The 18,331-nt window shown below is 41.8% G+C and overlaps 1 protein-coding gene across 6 annotated transcripts in view; it reads right to left on the reverse strand.

Moving 5' to 3' along the window:
• Window positions 1-18,331, reverse strand: part of PLCL2 (phospholipase C like 2) — a 104,369-nt gene that overhangs the window by 63,847 nt on the left and 22,191 nt on the right. Inside the window, exons 1-2 of one of the 6 annotated variants that reach the window (XM_035130401.3) lie at window positions 13,575-13,788; window positions 11,668-12,264 (exon numbers count right to left, since the gene is read on the reverse strand). In XM_035130401.3, coding sequence (XP_034986292.1) covers window positions 11,668-11,988 — 321 coding nt within the window. In that variant the 5' untranslated portion in view covers window positions 11,989-12,264; window positions 13,575-13,788. Of the gene's footprint in view, window positions 1-11,667; window positions 12,265-12,385; window positions 12,511-13,210; window positions 13,463-13,557; window positions 13,789-18,331 lie in introns of those variants that run through there. The other 5 variants (XM_088654073.1, XM_060280686.2, XM_035130402.3 and 2 more) reach the window with 5 other exon arrangements.

Genomic DNA, 18,331 nt, shown 5'->3' on the forward strand with positions numbered 1-18,331 from the left:
CGAACTGAAAGAATTTCACAGATTAATTGTGATATTTTAGAATGCGCTTTTTTTTTCTTTTTTGCACAACACAGCTGGCACAACACAATGTGTAAGCATTAAGCAGGTTAGACAGGCAGGCAAAACTGATAATTGATTGGAAAACTATTTCCATATCTACAAAAGAAGTTCATTGGTGCACAAAGCCTCACTATCATGTCAGTGCAAAGGCCCATCTCTAGTATCAATCTGCATTTACATGCATTTACAACCAACTAAAATGTTGTAAGTATGGATTCATGAAGAAGGCTCAAAACCAAAGTAACCAGTTGAGGAGGAATATACAGTACTAACACATTTTGTTCTTCAGCAAACTTCTCATTCTAACATGGTTATTTTTACAGCCAAGAGACTTTCAAAATGGATTTAGAATAAAGGTACATTTGAATATTTGCCCAAATAGGGTAACATGATTTAATTTTTTTCAAAGACTTTTTTAAAAAAAATACGTAGAGGCAGTCTATTTTTGTAAAGAGTCAAGTGGATTAGCTAGCTAGCTATGTGGCTTACAGAAAAGCAAATACTTAGAATGGCCACTGCAGAAGACAACCCTAGTTGGTTGTTACTAAGAAATGTGGTTAACTACATCATTATTTAAAAATAACTTTAGGAATCACCTCTGAAGGATCACAGAAACATTTGACTGTAGCTACTTCTGTGGCTCATGATATCATGCTATTATTTTTGTGAATCATGTTAACCAATAAGCATTTACATAACTTTTAAACTATCTGATATAGTGCACATAAAGTTGTAAATTCTATAGACGGTGTGATGTAATGGATAAAGTACAGCTAGCTAGTGCATGGGCTCGAATTCCTGACTGAGTGCATGTCAGCAACTCTCACCTCACTGAGTTGTTGCAAGGATACAATGAGATAACTTTTGAGTTCTGTAGAAAAAGGACAGGATAACAAATGAAATACTATAACTGAAATTAAATGTCCCTCCCCCGCCGATAGTTTCTTATCTCCATTTAACAAAGAAAGCTTTCTATAAATAGCTATCACACATCAATACCATGCTCTTTTCTTGAGAAGTTGTGACAACCACCTCATAAGAACATGAGCCCTGCAGGATCACACTGAAGGCCTATCTAGTCCAGCATGCTGTTCTCAAATGCCTCTGGGAAGCCTATAAGCACCTCACCCAGAACTCACATTCCATATTAAGTTCTATAATGCCCTGCCATTCATGGAACCTGATCTCCTGCAATCAAGTTCAGCCTCTATTGCTAGGAAGGCCAGGGTCTCAGTTGGTTTCCCAATGAAGTCTCCATATTGCTTCAAAAGCGACTTACTAAGGACTACCACAGGGACATCTCCTTTACTTACCCTCTGTCGTCTTATAGAACCAAGTATTATGGTCTTCTGCCTCAGTCAACGATCAGGACTAAGCAACCCTTGCCTTCTCTGGATAAGAAAACCTCTGTTCCTGCTAGATCATCTTCTGAGGTCATTTTCTTTGTGTGCCTCCTCCTCGAGAGATCTGGTGGGCTTCTCTGCAGTGGCTCCCCGTCTATGGAATGCTCTCCCCGCCCAGGAAAGTTCGCCTGGCACCTTCATATGCCTTTAGGCGCCAGGCAAAAAAGTTCATTTTTAACCAGGCCTTTGGTTGATTTTATTAACATCCTATGCCCTTTGAAAATGTGGGTGGGGTTTTTTGGGGGGGAGGGGTGGAGGGTTACTGGGTTGTTATTTTGATAGTGTATTTTATATTTTGATTTTATTCTGTGAACCACGCTGATGTTGGGCAAAATACGCACCAACCAAGTGGCAACAGCGGCAGGGTCGACGAAATAACAAAGTCGTCTTCAGTATCTTTGCCTGCTTTTATTTACAATTATATACAACACACTCCTCTACTCCATTCCTCTCATTTCACAATCCATCGCCACCACACCCATGAACCATTTGAGTAGCTTAAATACAGAATTCAAAATAGTTAATTACCCAATCACATTACAGTAAGCAAACTCTACCTTCAATTTTTCAAATTAGCAAAAGCTCACAGGTGTGTTAATATTCAGATCAAGGTTACAAACACACATCTCTGTGTAGTACCACTGACCACATCAGTCTTAAAGGAAAAACCTAACAGCTGAGACCTCCAGGTATAGGGCAGTATATAAATTCAATAAATAATGAATAGAACAACAACGAAGAGCATTCTGCTTAGTTGTGCTGGAACTGGGTTATTTACTAAACTTATAGGCTTGTACTCCATGGTTGTCCTCTACTGACAACCACTGATCCAGTAGAGGCTTCCAAAGGAACAGGGAGAGGATTTTGATCTGTTCCATGACTTCCCATTCTGTTGCAAAAGGCCCACCAACCCTTGAAAGCAGATTGTGGGCTGCAGGGGGGAAAGCTGAAAATTACATCCCTCCCTGGTTCAACTGAGAAGCCTCTGTTGGGTCAAAATGCCTTCCATCATGAGAGGGACATTTGGAAGAACTTCATGGAGAGCAGTCAATATAATATTCCATTGGGATAACCCTGCAAAGAGTCATGCTGGCCTGAGAAGCAGTGACAAAAACCCCAGCTCCTCTTACTCCTGGATTTAGTGCCTTAGAAGAAAATGCACATTCCATTTATGTGTACAGCTTGCACAGCCAGATGTAGAGATAATATTTTCCAGTGGTGCATTAAAACATGGAGTACCCACTGGTTAAAATAACTGCTGTCTTAGACTGAGATATCAAGTGTATCAAAACTGAGTTTACTTTCAAATAATCCATAGGATTTTCTTCCAAGTGAATATTTTTGGAATAAGGGGTAAAAAAGATCGACTGGTCTTTATGTTAGAAGCTGCAAGGTATAGATTTGATTTCGTTCAAGGAATTATTTGGTTAAATTGAATCTAGACACAATGTAGCCATAATCTGCCACAACATTAAATACAGAGGTTTTTAATATCATAAATCCCTAATCCTAAAAAGGCTTAGGGACGCATAGTCACATTTCATTCATGTCTATATAAAAATATGTAGGACTAGCACCTCAATTGTTATGTAATTTATTTCAAATTAAAGAAAAAGAGAGTGCTGGGATATTTTTTGTATAGGAATCTAATATGACAATCTGCCAGATTATTAGTAATAACATACTCATTTATTCCTGATCAGTCAAGGTGGAAGAATGCAAGCCTAAAGGCCCACTCTTAGTATCTAACAGATGACCATCCGGAGAGTGGGAACAATGTTTGAACAGGCCCATCTGTCTTTCACTTTTGTGGTAAGAGACATAAACTGCCATTATTCAACCCCCAAAATCAATTCAGCAAGAAAATCCTGCACATTCCTCCAGTCATCACTTCAGTGTTCTAAGGGTGAACTGTAATTGGCATTGTAAACCGATGCCTGGTTCAAACTCTGGCTAAATGAGACCCACCCACAACCAAAGCACACAGTACCTACCATATCGTGCCACAAATAACAGCAACAGGTAGAAGAAAAGAATCCAGCAGATTCAGAGGAAGGAAAGCCAAGCCACAAACTAAAAATGTACATTTTAAAGAATCCAGGGCAATGAAAGAGCAGGAGGAAAGAAGGGATTGCAGGTTTTCTCTTCCTCTTTGTTCCATAAAGGGAAACGAAAACAAAAAAAAAGTAAGGACAATAATATTCAGCAAGTTCAACTATTCACAATCCTTATATGATGAGATATCCTCCTGTTTCAGGGTTTTCTCTACATTACAGCCTATGAGTAGTTCAAATCTTCTGGAGGACACTCGGTTAGTGAAGGCTGGGCCCTATAGCTTTTATTTTATTTTATTTTAATTTATTTATTTATTTATTTATTTATTTATTTATTTAAAGCTGGAAAAAACAGGGCACTGGTTGGGTTCCCCCCAAACAGCAGCAGCAGCAACAACAACGTGTTTAGGGGAAAGAAAAATAGTTTTTAAGTCTCTTAGAAGCATCATTGGCAGGTTTGGGTATGTGAACAATGCAAATATGTGCTGCAAGTAGATACACATGTTTTCCTGGGTGAGCTTGGTCCAGTCATTACCCCACAGTCTATACCTAAACTGCTTAACAGGGTTGTGAAGATAAAAATGAAGTGCAAAGAATCATATATGCTGCCTTGAGCTCCTTGGAAGATATGTAAGATCTAAATGTAAAAACAAAACAAAACAAACAAACACAGAATACAGTTAAACCCACCTGCTACTCACACAGAACATCGATACAAGCTTCTGTATTCCTCTACAAACTAAACGAAGATTTAGCATGCATGACGAAAGCCAATAGACATTAAGGTAGTAAAGTCATATGCTCTGAATGTGTATGTAGCTGTTCATATTACACAATGATTTGCTTCTATTTTGTGCTGACCTCTTGGTCTTCCATGCACAAGTGGGCATTACCCTGAAACACCAATGTCATATGCTTTGAGGGAGGAGCAATTTGAGTACAGTACTATGAAGGAGAGAAGCCTACTGCCCTAGGATTTCCATGTGGAAAAGTGAGAGCATTGAAAAGAAACTTCCTCTGGCTTTTTTAGGGGGGGGGGGAAGGTCGGGAAAACTCAGCCCAGAATAAAGCCAGCCAATACATGCCTTGTTAACTATGCCATTCCAGAGTTTTCCACAAACAACTCTTTGGTGATTGCTACTGCACAGCTTTTGCAGCTATACTTCAAACCTAGCTTTAAAAACTTGGCAGAGTATTTGAGGGAAGAGAGAGGAATTTTGATGGACCTATGCATCAGAAATATCTAGAATGAAGCTGCTTCCAGATAGAGGCTTAATACTGCAAACTGGTTGTTAGCAACTGTTTGTTTTTTAATTTAGAGGATTTTGTGCAGAAAATTCATTTTAAAGGGTGTGTGCAGAATACAGAGTGGCATTTTGATGCTAATGATGTCATGTGGATGCTATGGAAAACTTGCATGAGCAGCACCTGTCTAGAAGCACACAACTGTTTTTTGAGAAATGTTGGATATGGCTCACAATATTTTTCATATTTTGAACATGACTTCTGCAACTATGAAGAGCAGAAACTCTAGGTTTTGTTTTTCAAGCCAACATTCTATAGCAGAGTTGAGAGGCAGTGTGATCTTGTCAACAGCTAAGTAGAATTGGATTGGGAAGACTCAGGTTCTACTTCCAGCACTATCTTTAACAAATCTCTCTTTTGGGAGGGTTGGGCTGGTTTGTTCGTAGTGGAAGGAGATTCAGCTGGGCTCCTGTCTAATATTACAGACAGTGAAGAATTCCAATCCAGCCTTTGAAACAGTCATATCTTTGTATGAATGTGATTTCTATTTTTATTATTCAAGCTGCAAAATACAACCCTAAAGTGTAAAAGCATTTTATTTTGCTATTAATACCAAGGACAGCCTTGTGAAACATTTTTCTACCAATTTTGGTCATATGCAAATGAATTTATCCAACCATCGCTTAAAGCTAAGTTTCCTAATCAAGATGATCTTTTTTCAGGGGCATAATATAGAATGCTATGGTCCATGGGGTCACGAAGAGTCGGACACGACTAAACAACAACAATATAGAATATCACTACTAAACAGTTCAAACAAGCTTTTGGACTCTGTAAGGCAATAACACCTACTATTTCCTAGTACCACAACATAGCTATGAATGCCTTTCTGCTCTGTCACCTGGCAGTGGGATGGTATCTTCACACATACATGAATTAGAACACATTCCAACCCTGTCCCGCAAAAACACAAGACCAAACAATACAGATCAACACACTGCATGTTTAAGTCAAAAGGGCACAGCATCACAGAATCACCTGCAACAGTCAAGAGGGAAAAAAGGAGATGAATAAAGAATATAAACCACCCTAAGAATTAAATATAATTTTAAGAAATTCAAGATAGAAAACAAAACAGTGTGTAGTTCTCTACCAGTGTGACATGATTAAGCAGAAGCAAGTTCCTAAATAATTCAATCAAAATTATTGAGCTTAGGAAATCAAGTCATTTTTATCACTAGCAAAACCTGGCTGGCCAGCCATTTTAAGACAAGCATCGTAAGACCTTTTGAAATATCCCTTTCATAAGACGATAGGACTCACCTCCTTGTACCTTGGCTTCCACTATATCCGAATTAGTACCAACACACTAATAAACCTACCTGGTCATTTTATTTGTCTGTTATCATCTGAAAAAAGCTTTAGGAAATCTTGGATGCAAAAGTTAGATCTACAGACTTCCATGGGACTTACTCCAAGGTCAAACATGTACAGGATTGTAACCTAAAAATGTCAACTGAGTTTTTTAACCAGATCTAATCCTTTGCCTTACATTCTTGCTAAACATCTATAAAATGCAAAACAGGTATCAGTATATATTGTTTACTTGTCTGAAGTTGTATTTCAGCAATGAAATATTTTATGTCATATATACATTTAGGACAGTCTTACAGTATTTAACTTGTTTCTGAACCTGAGACCAATGCTAACATAAAATGCTCTATATTTGCTCTATATCTGGGTTTGGTTTTTTAAAAAAAACTACTTCCAAAAGTATGTACTTTTGGAAACATTTTTTCTGTTTCCTGAGGTTTAGGTAGCTGTTGTATAAACAAAGAAGGACTCCAAGTAACAACAGCAAGACCTATTGGAGGGCTAGGTCCAGTCTAAACAGAGGCTGACAACCAACTTGATGAATTCCTGTCCTTTGTGATAACATTATATATTTTTGCACAGACTAAACAATTCCTCTTAAAACAAATGAAGACTATGTTGAATCATTCAACTCCTGGTTTTGTAGTAACACAGTGTCACAACAAAGCCAGTTTGACACATTGCAATAAATTATTTGCACTTTCTTTATATATCAAACAGCTGATGAAGTTGTTCTAGTTATTATAAGCATTTGGGGCTGAGAGTGGACAGAACAACTATTAGCAATAAAAACTGTTGGTCATTTTCTTCCGGGCATTTTCCTTTCTCCCCACCTCCAGTCCCAGATCAATATGGAAAAGGAGCCCAAGTTCTGGAGTGCTCTGTTCATTATGCCTTGGACCATAGAAGCTGCTGTCATAGGTGTTTTTTAGGATAAAGAAAGAAAAGAAAGAAAATGGTACTTCTAATTTGTCTATCTTTCCTAGTACTGTACATATAACAAAAGGGGGAAAGCAATCCTAAGTACACATGTTACCTTACAGCAGGGATGAGGTACCTGTGCCCATACAGGTGTTGCTTACTCCAGCCTTCAACAGGCCCAGTGAGCATGCCCAATGGTCAAAGATGTAGGAATCTGGTGGTCCAACAACATCTGGCAGGTAACCTATTCCTGCTTTATAGTCATAACATACATACATACCTATGAGATATGATTAAATAATCTGTGAAAGAGATGTCATTATTCCATTTCAGAAGTTTCTACTTTTAGTGTCCTTAGTATTGTTCCTTTCGGCTAACCAAATTCTATTTTAACTGTCCAACAGTGGAGCAGACTCCCACAAGAGGTGGTGGTGGACACTCATTCATTGGATGTTTTTAAGCAGAGGTTGGATGGCCACCTGTCATGTATGATCTAGTTCCCTTCCAACTCTACACTTCTAGGATTCTCACATGTAAATGGTACGTACATTCAGATGCGCTATTTGTCCATCAAATGTCAATTCAAGTATGATTTCTAACTCTGTGGTTGGAGTAAAAACAAGAATGTCAATGCAGTATAGTTAAGAGTTTCAGACTAAGGTTGAGGGAGACCCTGCTGTGAATCCCAACTCACCCAATGAAGCTCACTGAGCTACCTTGAAAGAGCCACAACCTTTCAGCCTAACAGGATTGTTGCTGTATGAGGAAAGAGAGAGGAGAACCACATCTGCTACCTCAAGCAACCTGGAGGAAGGGGAAGGATATAACAAATATTTTTGTTATATTTTTAATGGCAAATACATCTCCTTCCTAAGTGCTTGTTTTAAAAAATACTCCGTATGAAAACGTGCAGGAACGGTGTTACAATGAGAAAGTGAAGCTTTACTAGGTTACTGCATTATAAATGTTACCAAGTGGCACTTATCTCCAGCAGAAATTGAGAACATACCCTAACTTAAAGTAGGCGGAAGGGGAAAAGCATGAATAGAGAAAATATTCTTGCTGCTGCTTTTCCAAAATGCATGGAGAGCTAGAAATATTGTTTGCTATGCACAGGGTCTCTGTGCAGAAGTGGTGCTTGACCAATCCAGCAGGCTATGCAGGCAAGCTGTCCTACTTGCCAAAATCATCTGGAAGTGGGAGGAAGGGAGGGCTAAGCCAGTAACAGGTTGAGAAAGCAAAAGACTTTCCAATTTCGCTAACAGCATTCATCAAGCCAGGCTCACTGTCCAGCTTTTAAAAAGTGATAATGTAAATATAAGCAGAGTACTTGTATACAGCAAAAGTAGGGACTCCAAATTAAACAAACTATATTGTATAACATCGTTACTATCAGTAACATATGCATAAAACTTCAATATACAGAACAGAGTTGAAGCTCGTCGTGCAACATCCTACTCCTAAATGGTTGTGTTAGCTTCAGCCAGATGCACACCACCACAGATAAAGCACTATTATAAGAATGACCAAATGAAGTTCCATTTGCCATTTAGTTTCATAAAGTGCTGCACTGAAAACTCCTGTTGCAATCAGGAGTGCCCACGTGATAAAACAACTCTAAGGGTTACAGATGGGGCATGTAAAATTGCAACACAGAAGCGGTCTACCACAGAGAAGTAGCACACAAGCCAGCCCTTTGAATGCAGAAATCCTCTTACTATGGTACAAATCCTGAGCACAGCACAGGGTCCCTAAAAAGTGGTGACAGTTCTTATGATTTTACATACGCAACCAAGCCTAGCAACGAACCAAGGGTCAGGTTCCACAATGAATAAAACGGCAACTTCAGCTGGAACTGGGACACTACAGCCAAATCCTAAAGCCTGCTACCAAAGCAGAGCACTGTAATTTTTTTGCAGGCCCATACTTTTTGTAAGATTAAAATTGTTTATTCCAGCTCTCAACAAGCCTAGCCACTGTTCATAGAAATGTAATAAACTACACTGGGGCGAGAGGCTCAGAATACCAGTATGGTGGGCACTGCTTAAACAACAGTATATTATTTGCCTAAACAGGCATTTATTATATTTGCGCTTACATTTCAACATCAGTTTTTAGTATATAACTCAGGAGCTCCAGATGTACTTGGCATGTAGAAGCACCATTAAACAAAGATTAGTTTCAATAAATAGGAATCCTCGTTTATTATGTTTAAATTATACTATAGGAAGCAGTTATTTTAGTGCCACTAACCTACACAAGTGTTTTGCCAAACTCTTGTATTGGCAGCCATATACTTCAAAAGAATGCCAACTGTAAAAAAAATAATAGAGTTGTGTTCAACTAAATGGAAAGTAACAGCTGACACAAGAAACTTGTATTATTTGCTTATGCTGCATGTCTACAGGGCAAGTATTTGCATAAACTTCAATATGGATATCCATAATCAATAGCATGTTTAAAATTGCCCATCTAGGGCTTTTAAATTTTTTGCATATTTATTAAGGTGACCTTGAACAATAAACAAATTCTGAATAATAAATTCCAAACCTTAGTTCATTTGAAATTCCTGTTCCCACTGAACTTGGTAGGACTTGCTTCCAAGTAAACACACATTAGACGTGGCTGTAAATATGGCTGACAATCCAATACAAAATAATTATCAGCCAAGGCATGTTAATAAGTAATATTCTGAGTTCACACCATGTTGAACCACTAATGGGAGTAATAATACGAAAGAGATAGTGAGGAAAGCAACTAACTTTATTTCCAAAAAATACTTATATACCAAATTAAAAAATTCCTTCCAGTAGCACCTTGGAGACCAGCTAAGTTTTGTCATTGGTATGAGCTTTCGTGTGCATGCACACAAAAGCTCATACCAATGACAAACTTAGTTGGTCTCTAAGGTGCTACTTGAAGGATTTTTTTTTTATTTCGTTTTGACTATGGCAGACCAACAGGGTTACCTACCTGAAATGTACTTATATACCACTTTATCATAAAAAGAAAAGTACCACTATACCAAAGCAGTTTACAGCAATGTGAAGCAATGTCATCCTAAAAACATTAGGAAACAAATCTACAGTTTTAACCCATAGTTAGGTAGATGAACCACATAAGTGATAGATGTGTGGAAGACAAAGTCCACTTTCAAGTTACCAAATTCTGAATCCCAATCCTAGGTTTAAAGCAAGCTACGGTTTGAAAAAAATGTTTCTTTTATTCCTACCCTTTCGAAACACAAGCTTGCTACAGAAACTAAAAAAAAAAAAAAAACCACCACTATTTAACAAACTCCAGTAATACAGCAATTATATTATTGTTTGGACTACCAGGGAACACAATTGCAGAGTTATAAATTAACTCTGTGCTTGGTTCAAAAGATATTTTGGCAGGCTAAATGAATATTGAATTTATACCTAAACAAGAAGCAACAGAAGTTTGCCACTGTGCTGCTGGTGTTTGTCACACAGGCACACTGCTGCAAGTGGTTAACAAACCTGCACCACCTCTCTCTGACAGGATGGGTGGGTGCAAGGCTGTCAAATGCACTCTACCACTGACTGTCCGTGTTCTCCCCTTGATTCTGAAATCAAGATCCTGCAGCTTGCTGCACAACGTGAGATCTGCCGCTAATGGAGTGTTCACTATAGAAACATTTCACTTTACAACATGCTACTGAAAATACCTCTTCTCAACAAGGAGATATCATTGGCTATGGACTTGCTGTATTCATACATATTGCAACTCTATTATTTTATGTAACTTTTAATGCAGCTCATCTGTGTTTAAAATTACCAGTATGGGTTATATGCCATTCAGTTATTAGGAATCCTATGCCCTGTAGTGATCAAAGATAAATGACTGTCACATTTTAAAAAATAATAATAAACCAACTGTTTTCTTTAAAACTATTAAGACTTATAGCCAGGAATCCTTCATTGTGTGAATCCAAGATTCACCTACCAGCATTGTCTTATCTCCCCATACCTGTTTGATATGTGACAATAATATCTAGAAAATAATTAAGAAAGGCTAAGACCACTGTATAGGCATAACCTGCCATAAACAATCTCTTGATGGATGCGCTGTCACCTTTAGGAGGGCGTTCATCTTTCTTCCCCCTCACCCATGTCATTTATCCTTGGTTTTCGCATCACTTGCTGTGTGTCTGTCAACAGGGTACAAAATTGCTCTGCACAGGTGCAGCCAGCATCCCACAGAATCAGCAAAAACCTGCGTAGTCTGAAATCTCTGCATGGCAAGCTGATTCCGTACTTAACTAGGCAGTAGTACCTTCCTTCCCTCTTTCATTTCAGAAGCACAAGTTCTCTCTCTCTCCCCCCCCCACATGCCCCCAACTTTACCTCTTTATACAGACACACACACCAAAGCTCCACACTCATATAATCAAAATTCAGTGGCCAGGTTGTGTCCTCTCCCTGCTTTAAAGCTGTGTGTTCACCTTCACCTGCACAAGTCAGCAGACACATTTACTGCTACATACACAACTGAGCTGGCTCACCTGGAGCCTGGCATTTGTGCATTCCCAGTTCCATCACCCCCTTTCCCACCCCCCACCCCCCAAATAGCAGAGGACCTCTTACCTTGATGATGCTTGTTTTCTTGGGGTGACCAGGTTTGCCATCTGGCTGCAGGATGGGACATCCTCTCTCTGTGGCAGGGCTCCCAGACTGAGTAGACTCTGTCTCTTCTCTGGTGCCCATCAGAGCACAGTCCCCATTGGAGACCCCGTTGCCGGCACTGTCCAAGTGGGTTCTTGCAACCCCACCACCTCCTCCTCCTCCACCACCACCACCACCTTCCCCATCTCCTGCTTTGAAGGCCACCTTCCCGTGTGCAGGGCTTGGGGAGGAGGCTATGCCCCCACTGCTGGTGCCACCCCCTCTGCTGTCAAACTCCGCCATCAGCCTCGCCAGTTCCAGAGGAGCAACAATATCGACGACCCTTCTCTCCTCCTCCTTCTTCTTCCTGCAGCAGCTCGGCGATGATGATGATTGGGCTTCTCCTCCTTCCGCTTTTTCTTTCTTTCTTTCTCCTCCCCGATATATGCAAAGGCTCTAAAGAGGCGGATTGCAAAACTCTCCCGTCTCCGACCGTCGGTCAAACTGCAAAGGTTGCAAACCGACTGAGCTATCGCCCAGATCCCGGTTCCGCCAGCGCCAGCCGTGGCTTTTCAGCACCTGGGAGAGGAAACAAGAGGGAGAAGGCGGGGGGGGGGGGGTGAAACGTTAACGTGACAATCAGCTCTCAAATGAGGCGCACGAAACAATAACATACTTTGTAAAAAAAAATACGACGTACTGCATGCATCCGGTGGGGCGGCGATGCACCGCCACACACACACACACACACACACACACAACGGAGAGGTGAAGGATAAAGAGTCCTCCCCGAAACACAACAAAGGCGCTCTCCCCGAGGGAGGAGGGAGGGGAGGAGACAAGAGAGCTCCCCCCCCCCAATAAGGAGCTAGAGGCACGGGCGCGCGCGCGAGGCGCAGCACCCTTGCAAAAAAAAGGCGGCAGCTGCTGCTGCTGCCGCCGCCGCCGCCACTACTAAACCAACAAGCGACTTCAAAGCAGCGGTGATTATTTGTGCACTATCTGGAAGGCGGGGAGGAGAGCGAGCAACCTCTGGAAGGAAGTCGCGCGGCCAGTCACTTCCTCACAATATCGATGCCTGCATCGTCCTCCTCCCGCTCGCCGTTATAATTCCCGCGTGTTCGGGGGGGGGGGTCCAAGGAGCGCCTCTTTCCCTCCCTCGGCGGAGAACCGTCCCGCCTCTTTGTGTCCTCTCCTACCGGCTGCACACGCAGCTGAGGGCACTGCAGTGGCGCCTCGGAAGCGTTCACCTGTGTAGACACACGGACGCGCGCGCGAAAGTCAGCACACACAGAGAGCACGATTTCCTTGCCGCCTTGCACACACACATATACATGTATACACGCCCCTCTTCCTCCAGCACCCAGGGGTGCCTACGCACTCCCGGCATTTTTACGCGCTACTTTTAACCTGCCCCTCCCCACCACCAGGCAAGGCAAGCAAGAGCGCGCGCGCGCGCCCGGCCCCCTTCCCCCATTTCTGGGCTGCAGGGCAGCACCTCTCGCTCGCTCGCGCCCTCACTTACACACACGCGCGCGCAGGGTCCCCCAAACTGCCCTTCCTCGCGCACAGGCGCTGTTTCGGCCAGCTGTCACTTTTCCCGCCTCGCCTTCCTTTCTCTCCCGCAATCTTTCCAACAGCTCTCTCTCCCCGTCCAAAGAATGCGCACACCTCCTCCGCGGCAAGGTGACAGAGCAGTCGCCGCCGCCGCCGCCGCCGCCGCGGCAGCTGCTGCTCCTCTCGGCGTGGCCGCAGTCAGAGCAGGCGTCCCCTCCCTTCCCGCTTCCCCGCTATGGTCGCCGCCTCTGCCTGAAGCCGGATACGCGCCGAGAGACTGATTCATGTGGCTGCCGGGCTGTGCTTTCCCCCCACATCGTCTCTTGCCTCACCCGTTGGGAGAAAGGGTGGCGGGCGGCGGCGGCGGCTGCCGCGGCTTCCCTCCCGGGCTGCCTGAGGTGAAGGGGCAGCTGCGAGCGTGACGCCGGAGCGCCCCTGCCTGTGGGAGGGCAGGGAAAAGCCCCGCGAAAGCAGCCCCCGCCTCCGTCTAATTGCCTGTGTGTATCTTGCACCGGTGCCGGCTGGGCCCGACCCAGTTGTCAATCAGGCGGACGAGCACCGCTCAGATTGGGCAGCCGCCCAGCACCCCCTCCGGCAAGCCCAACACACTACAGTGGAGCGGAGGGAGGGAGAAAGCAATCTGTCAGGCAAATGTTGCCCACTCGGGGTGACCTGGCGCTTTGCCTTCACAGACCACCCCTTCCTTTTTAACCCCCCCCCCCAATAACCAGTTGCTTGGGGTTGTTTTAATGGCGAAGGAGGTCAGCCTAAAGTGTTCTTCCTTCATATTCCTTTCATGCTTTTTGCTTTTCAACACACCTTCCTCTCCTGCCCTCTTCCAGGGCTATTTTCCTTGGTCTCTCATTTTATTTTGTTTTTTAAAACTGCACCTTTTACCTTAATGCGAAAAACCGCGTGTGGCATGGCACTTTCACAAATGTGTTTAATTGTTTTGTTTTCATTTTTCGCTTCTGCAATTGAATCTAAAGCCTCGTTTGGCTAGAACATGCGTTCCATTTAAAACTGGCTCTCTCCTGCGTTAATAATGCGCAGAAGAAGTGATACATTCCAGACTAAAATGCATTCTCGGCTTCACTTGTAAAAATGCCCTCAGGACTTTCAGTGGTTAACCCATCGGACCATCTGGATTGGGTTAGAGTCACATTCCTGGACAATCAATCCTTTTCCTGTCCATTAATGGCTTCCAAAGTGTAAATCAAATTGAAATGGATGTGTGTACATGCTGTATGCTCAAGGACATATAGATGACGCTTCCAAAAAGAGGCAGAGAGCAGACAAAACAAAAACAACAGAATAAGTGTGCTGATATAAAAGCAATGATATATGTGTTTTTTACACATGCTTTCCATACACCAACCACATCATGACAGCCCAGAGCACATTCTTGATGTGAAGTCTACAAACCACTTACTGACCACAAAGCCTGCCCTTATACAAGCATACTGGCATTTCAGGTAAATTATATAATTAAATTAATAATAAATTATTTTTCCAGCCTTCTGCATGGTGCACAAAAATGCAAAAGGGATCCTGTGAAAACAGGCAGCGTAACAGTCACACAAGAGTTCACTCTTTCACTTTTGTTTTAATTGATGTGCTATAGCAGGGGTAGACAACCTAAGGCCCGGGGGCCGGATGCGGCCCGATCGCCTTCTCAATCCGACCCGCAGATAGTCCGGGAATCAGTGTGTTTTTACATGAGTAGAATGTGTCCTTTTATTTAAAATGCATCTCAGGGTTATTTGTGGGGCATAGGAATTCGTTCATTATTTTTTTCTCTCCAAAATATAGTCTGGCCCACGCCCACCACATGGTCTGAGGGACGGTGGACCAGCCCACAACTGAAAAACGTTGCTGACCCCTGTGCTATAGCTACTACCCTCTTGCTGTTTACTCACTAACTTTAACACAAACACACACCAAAAGGGTTTGGGAAAGGAAACACCTCCGCTTCACTCACTTTCTTTTGCTACCTAGATCATTGGTTCCCAATTAGCTAACGACTGTGGACCCCCTGTTTTTCAAAAGCCAAGCCATGGACCCTCTACTTTTGAAAACTTTGGTATCCCTATGGTAGTTTTAGTTATGTGAATGGTGCCACGGACCCCCTGAGCGGGCTATGAAGACCCCCCTGGGGTCCATGGACCACCAATTGGGAACCACTGACCTTGATAATCTACAGTACATTAAGCATATCAAAGTTGGTTAAGGAGCAATGAATGAATCTGCATTAAATGAGACTGTGCTAAATGAATTTGAGTAAATACATTAAGTGACATCATGGAAGATAAAGTTGAAAGAGAGATTAGACAGTTTGATAAAGCAACTGCAATTTTAACAGCACATGGCAGAACCAAAAAATCTGTCATGGCCCGGAAAACACTTTGCAAAAGAAAACAGATATTGTGGGAGTGTTTAAAAGAGGAATGGAATAACTTGATAGATAAGTTTTAGCACAGTTGAAGAAGGAAAAGAAGGACTGCATCCTAAATACACTTACTAGGGTGTAAACCCCACCAAATACAGTGGAATGTCCTTCTGAGTAATAGCATAGGATTACTCATTAATTTCCTTCTGAGTAAACAAGCATATAACCATTTCTGAATGTACTACAAGGCAGAAGCAATAAAGGATAAAAGCGGGGTGAAGAAAAGAGGTCTGGAACAGACAGATACTAGTTTGAAAGTGACACAGAAATCCACAGGGGGTCAGTATAAGAGATGGGCTGTGTCATTGCCTATAGGAGAGAAAATGCAGAACAGAAAGCAGAAGCAAGGCTTTTCAAAGGACATTTAAAAAAAAAATCACTGACGTACATGTATTGCAAAATGACAAAACAAATAACAAAAGCAAACATGAATAAGTAAGTCTATAATAAATACTGTACAAATGAAATAATTACTGTAAGTCTTTGGGGCTATTATGTTATAATTTGCTTTATAAGACAAGTATCTTTCCAAAATAATAATTGAGATGATGGAGGTTAAAACTCCCAAGAGACCTTCACTGATGTGAGAAATGAAAGGAAACCACTTCTCAAAAAAGGAATTTTGTATAGCTATGCTCTGCTCTGATGCATTAACTTTTTGAGCAAATGGGGGGGGGGGACCAACACAGAGATTACAACTGGCAACACAAGGGGTGTTATTGGAAAAAGCAGGTACCTTGCCCTCCCCCCTCCCCCCTGAACAAATATTCATTCAAACTGCACAGCCTCCACTTTACCTTCAAATGGGGCTTGTTGGTTGTGTTCACTCGTAGAGCAGCATGAAGCTAAGGTATGCTATGTGCATATACTGTAGCTATCAAATGTGCAGTTTTCACCATATCCAGTCCCATAACTTAGACCAATGCAGATATCCCAGTACTGTACAGTGAAAAGAAGCTGAGAGATAAAATATCAATCATTTAAAAGACAGAAGACAAGTTGACAAGGAATAGGATAGAAAATAGATTTTGTTTGGAAAGAAAGATAGCTGTAAACTTAGTAACAGTCATTTTAGATGAGTAGAATAGAGGACATCGGCAAGATAACTGAAGAACAGAAAGAACAAGCTGTGCTCCTACTGCTGAGAGACAGCAAGAATCAGGAGTGAAAACTAGGGAGACAAAATATTAGAAGACAAATATTGTCTTAATGGCATTGATGCTCAGCCATGTCAGTCCTCTGATTCAGTATGTTTCTGTTTCCTATTTCTCCATTTAGAAAAACACTGTACAATTAAAAATCCTTTGTTGGTGGATACCAATGTATTAAAATAGTCACTAGGCACATTCCACCATACATTACAGTGTACACTAACGTTCCAAGGTTACAAGTCTATCTACCTCAATTTAAGCAAGTCTACAATGAATTCAGTTGGCTTGATGTCTGATGGAACATGCACAAGATTCAGCAGCATGGCTACTATTTGATGGCGTGTCTGTGAGCTGTGTCCAGAAAGGGAGGTAAGTCCTTGGCTTGGGTTAGGACTCACTTTGCTAGTCTACCACAGCAGCAAAACAGAGGGAGGAAAGGAAATGGGCAAAGTAAAACCTGATATTGCCACCTTAATTATGATACTGGTTTCTCTTGTCCCATAGAGAGAGCCTTGCTACTGTTATTCTGGCCCATCCTAGCCTTGCCTTCCTGGCTTCCTGGTGGATTTTGCTTATTGGTTCAAAATAGGGATCAATGCAATCATCAAGAAATTAGGGATCAATGCAATCATCAAGAAATAGATAACCTATGCCTAAATTTCTAGTGTTAAATGCACAGATTGGACTGGATTTTTTTGTGTTGCTTCACAAATTAAATTAAACGGCAGGCTGAAATTAAGTATGGATTTACAGTAACATCTTTAGATCTACAAAGCCTTCTGGACAAACCGTCTCTCCCTCATTAGCCTCAAATTAAAATTCTGAATTTAAAAGCTGCAGGAACCCCAAGTTATTAGAATTCTTTGTCATGTAGCCTCTCCAGCAGAGCAGTGAACACAAGTAATGATTTCAGCCATTTTGCCACTTAAAATGCAAGTACAGAACCATCTCCTTGCCACTGATGATCAGACTGATAACAAAATTTGACTTCTGCATCAGTACAGTATAGCATGATAACAGATATTGTAAGAGCTGCAGCATTAACATTAAAATTTGGCAGAATGCTCCTAAAGCATGCTGGCCATAAAGAGATTATCCTATGCAGCAGTTGTTCATGGCAAAAGATGTCTAGCTATAAATCTCTCTGAAAAATGCTTAATGAATCTGCGGTGCCAACAAGCATCAATGAAATAAGTTTGGGAAGCAAGGACATGTTGTAATTGTGATGAGATTTAGTGTTAATGCCTGAGCCTTGAATTCATGCTGCTTCTCCCCTCCCCTACCTCCTCTGGCACAGTTGTTCTGAGGAGATCAGAATCATTTACTGTACTTCCTTTTCAATGGACTGCAGCTTAGCTTTACTTCCAGGCCCTAAACTATGGTTAATCTTGACTATGGATCATTGAAACGAGCAATCTTCACAAACTACAATTTGCAATTGAGCTGGTTTATTAAACCCGTTTTGTCTGGGATTGCACAAATCTAGACT

This window comes from Zootoca vivipara, chromosome 11 (genome assembly GCF_965207765.1).
Source record: "Zootoca vivipara chromosome 11, rZooViv2.hap1.1, whole genome shotgun sequence".
Lineage (NCBI taxonomy): Eukaryota > Metazoa > Chordata > Lepidosauria > Squamata > Lacertidae > Zootoca > Zootoca vivipara.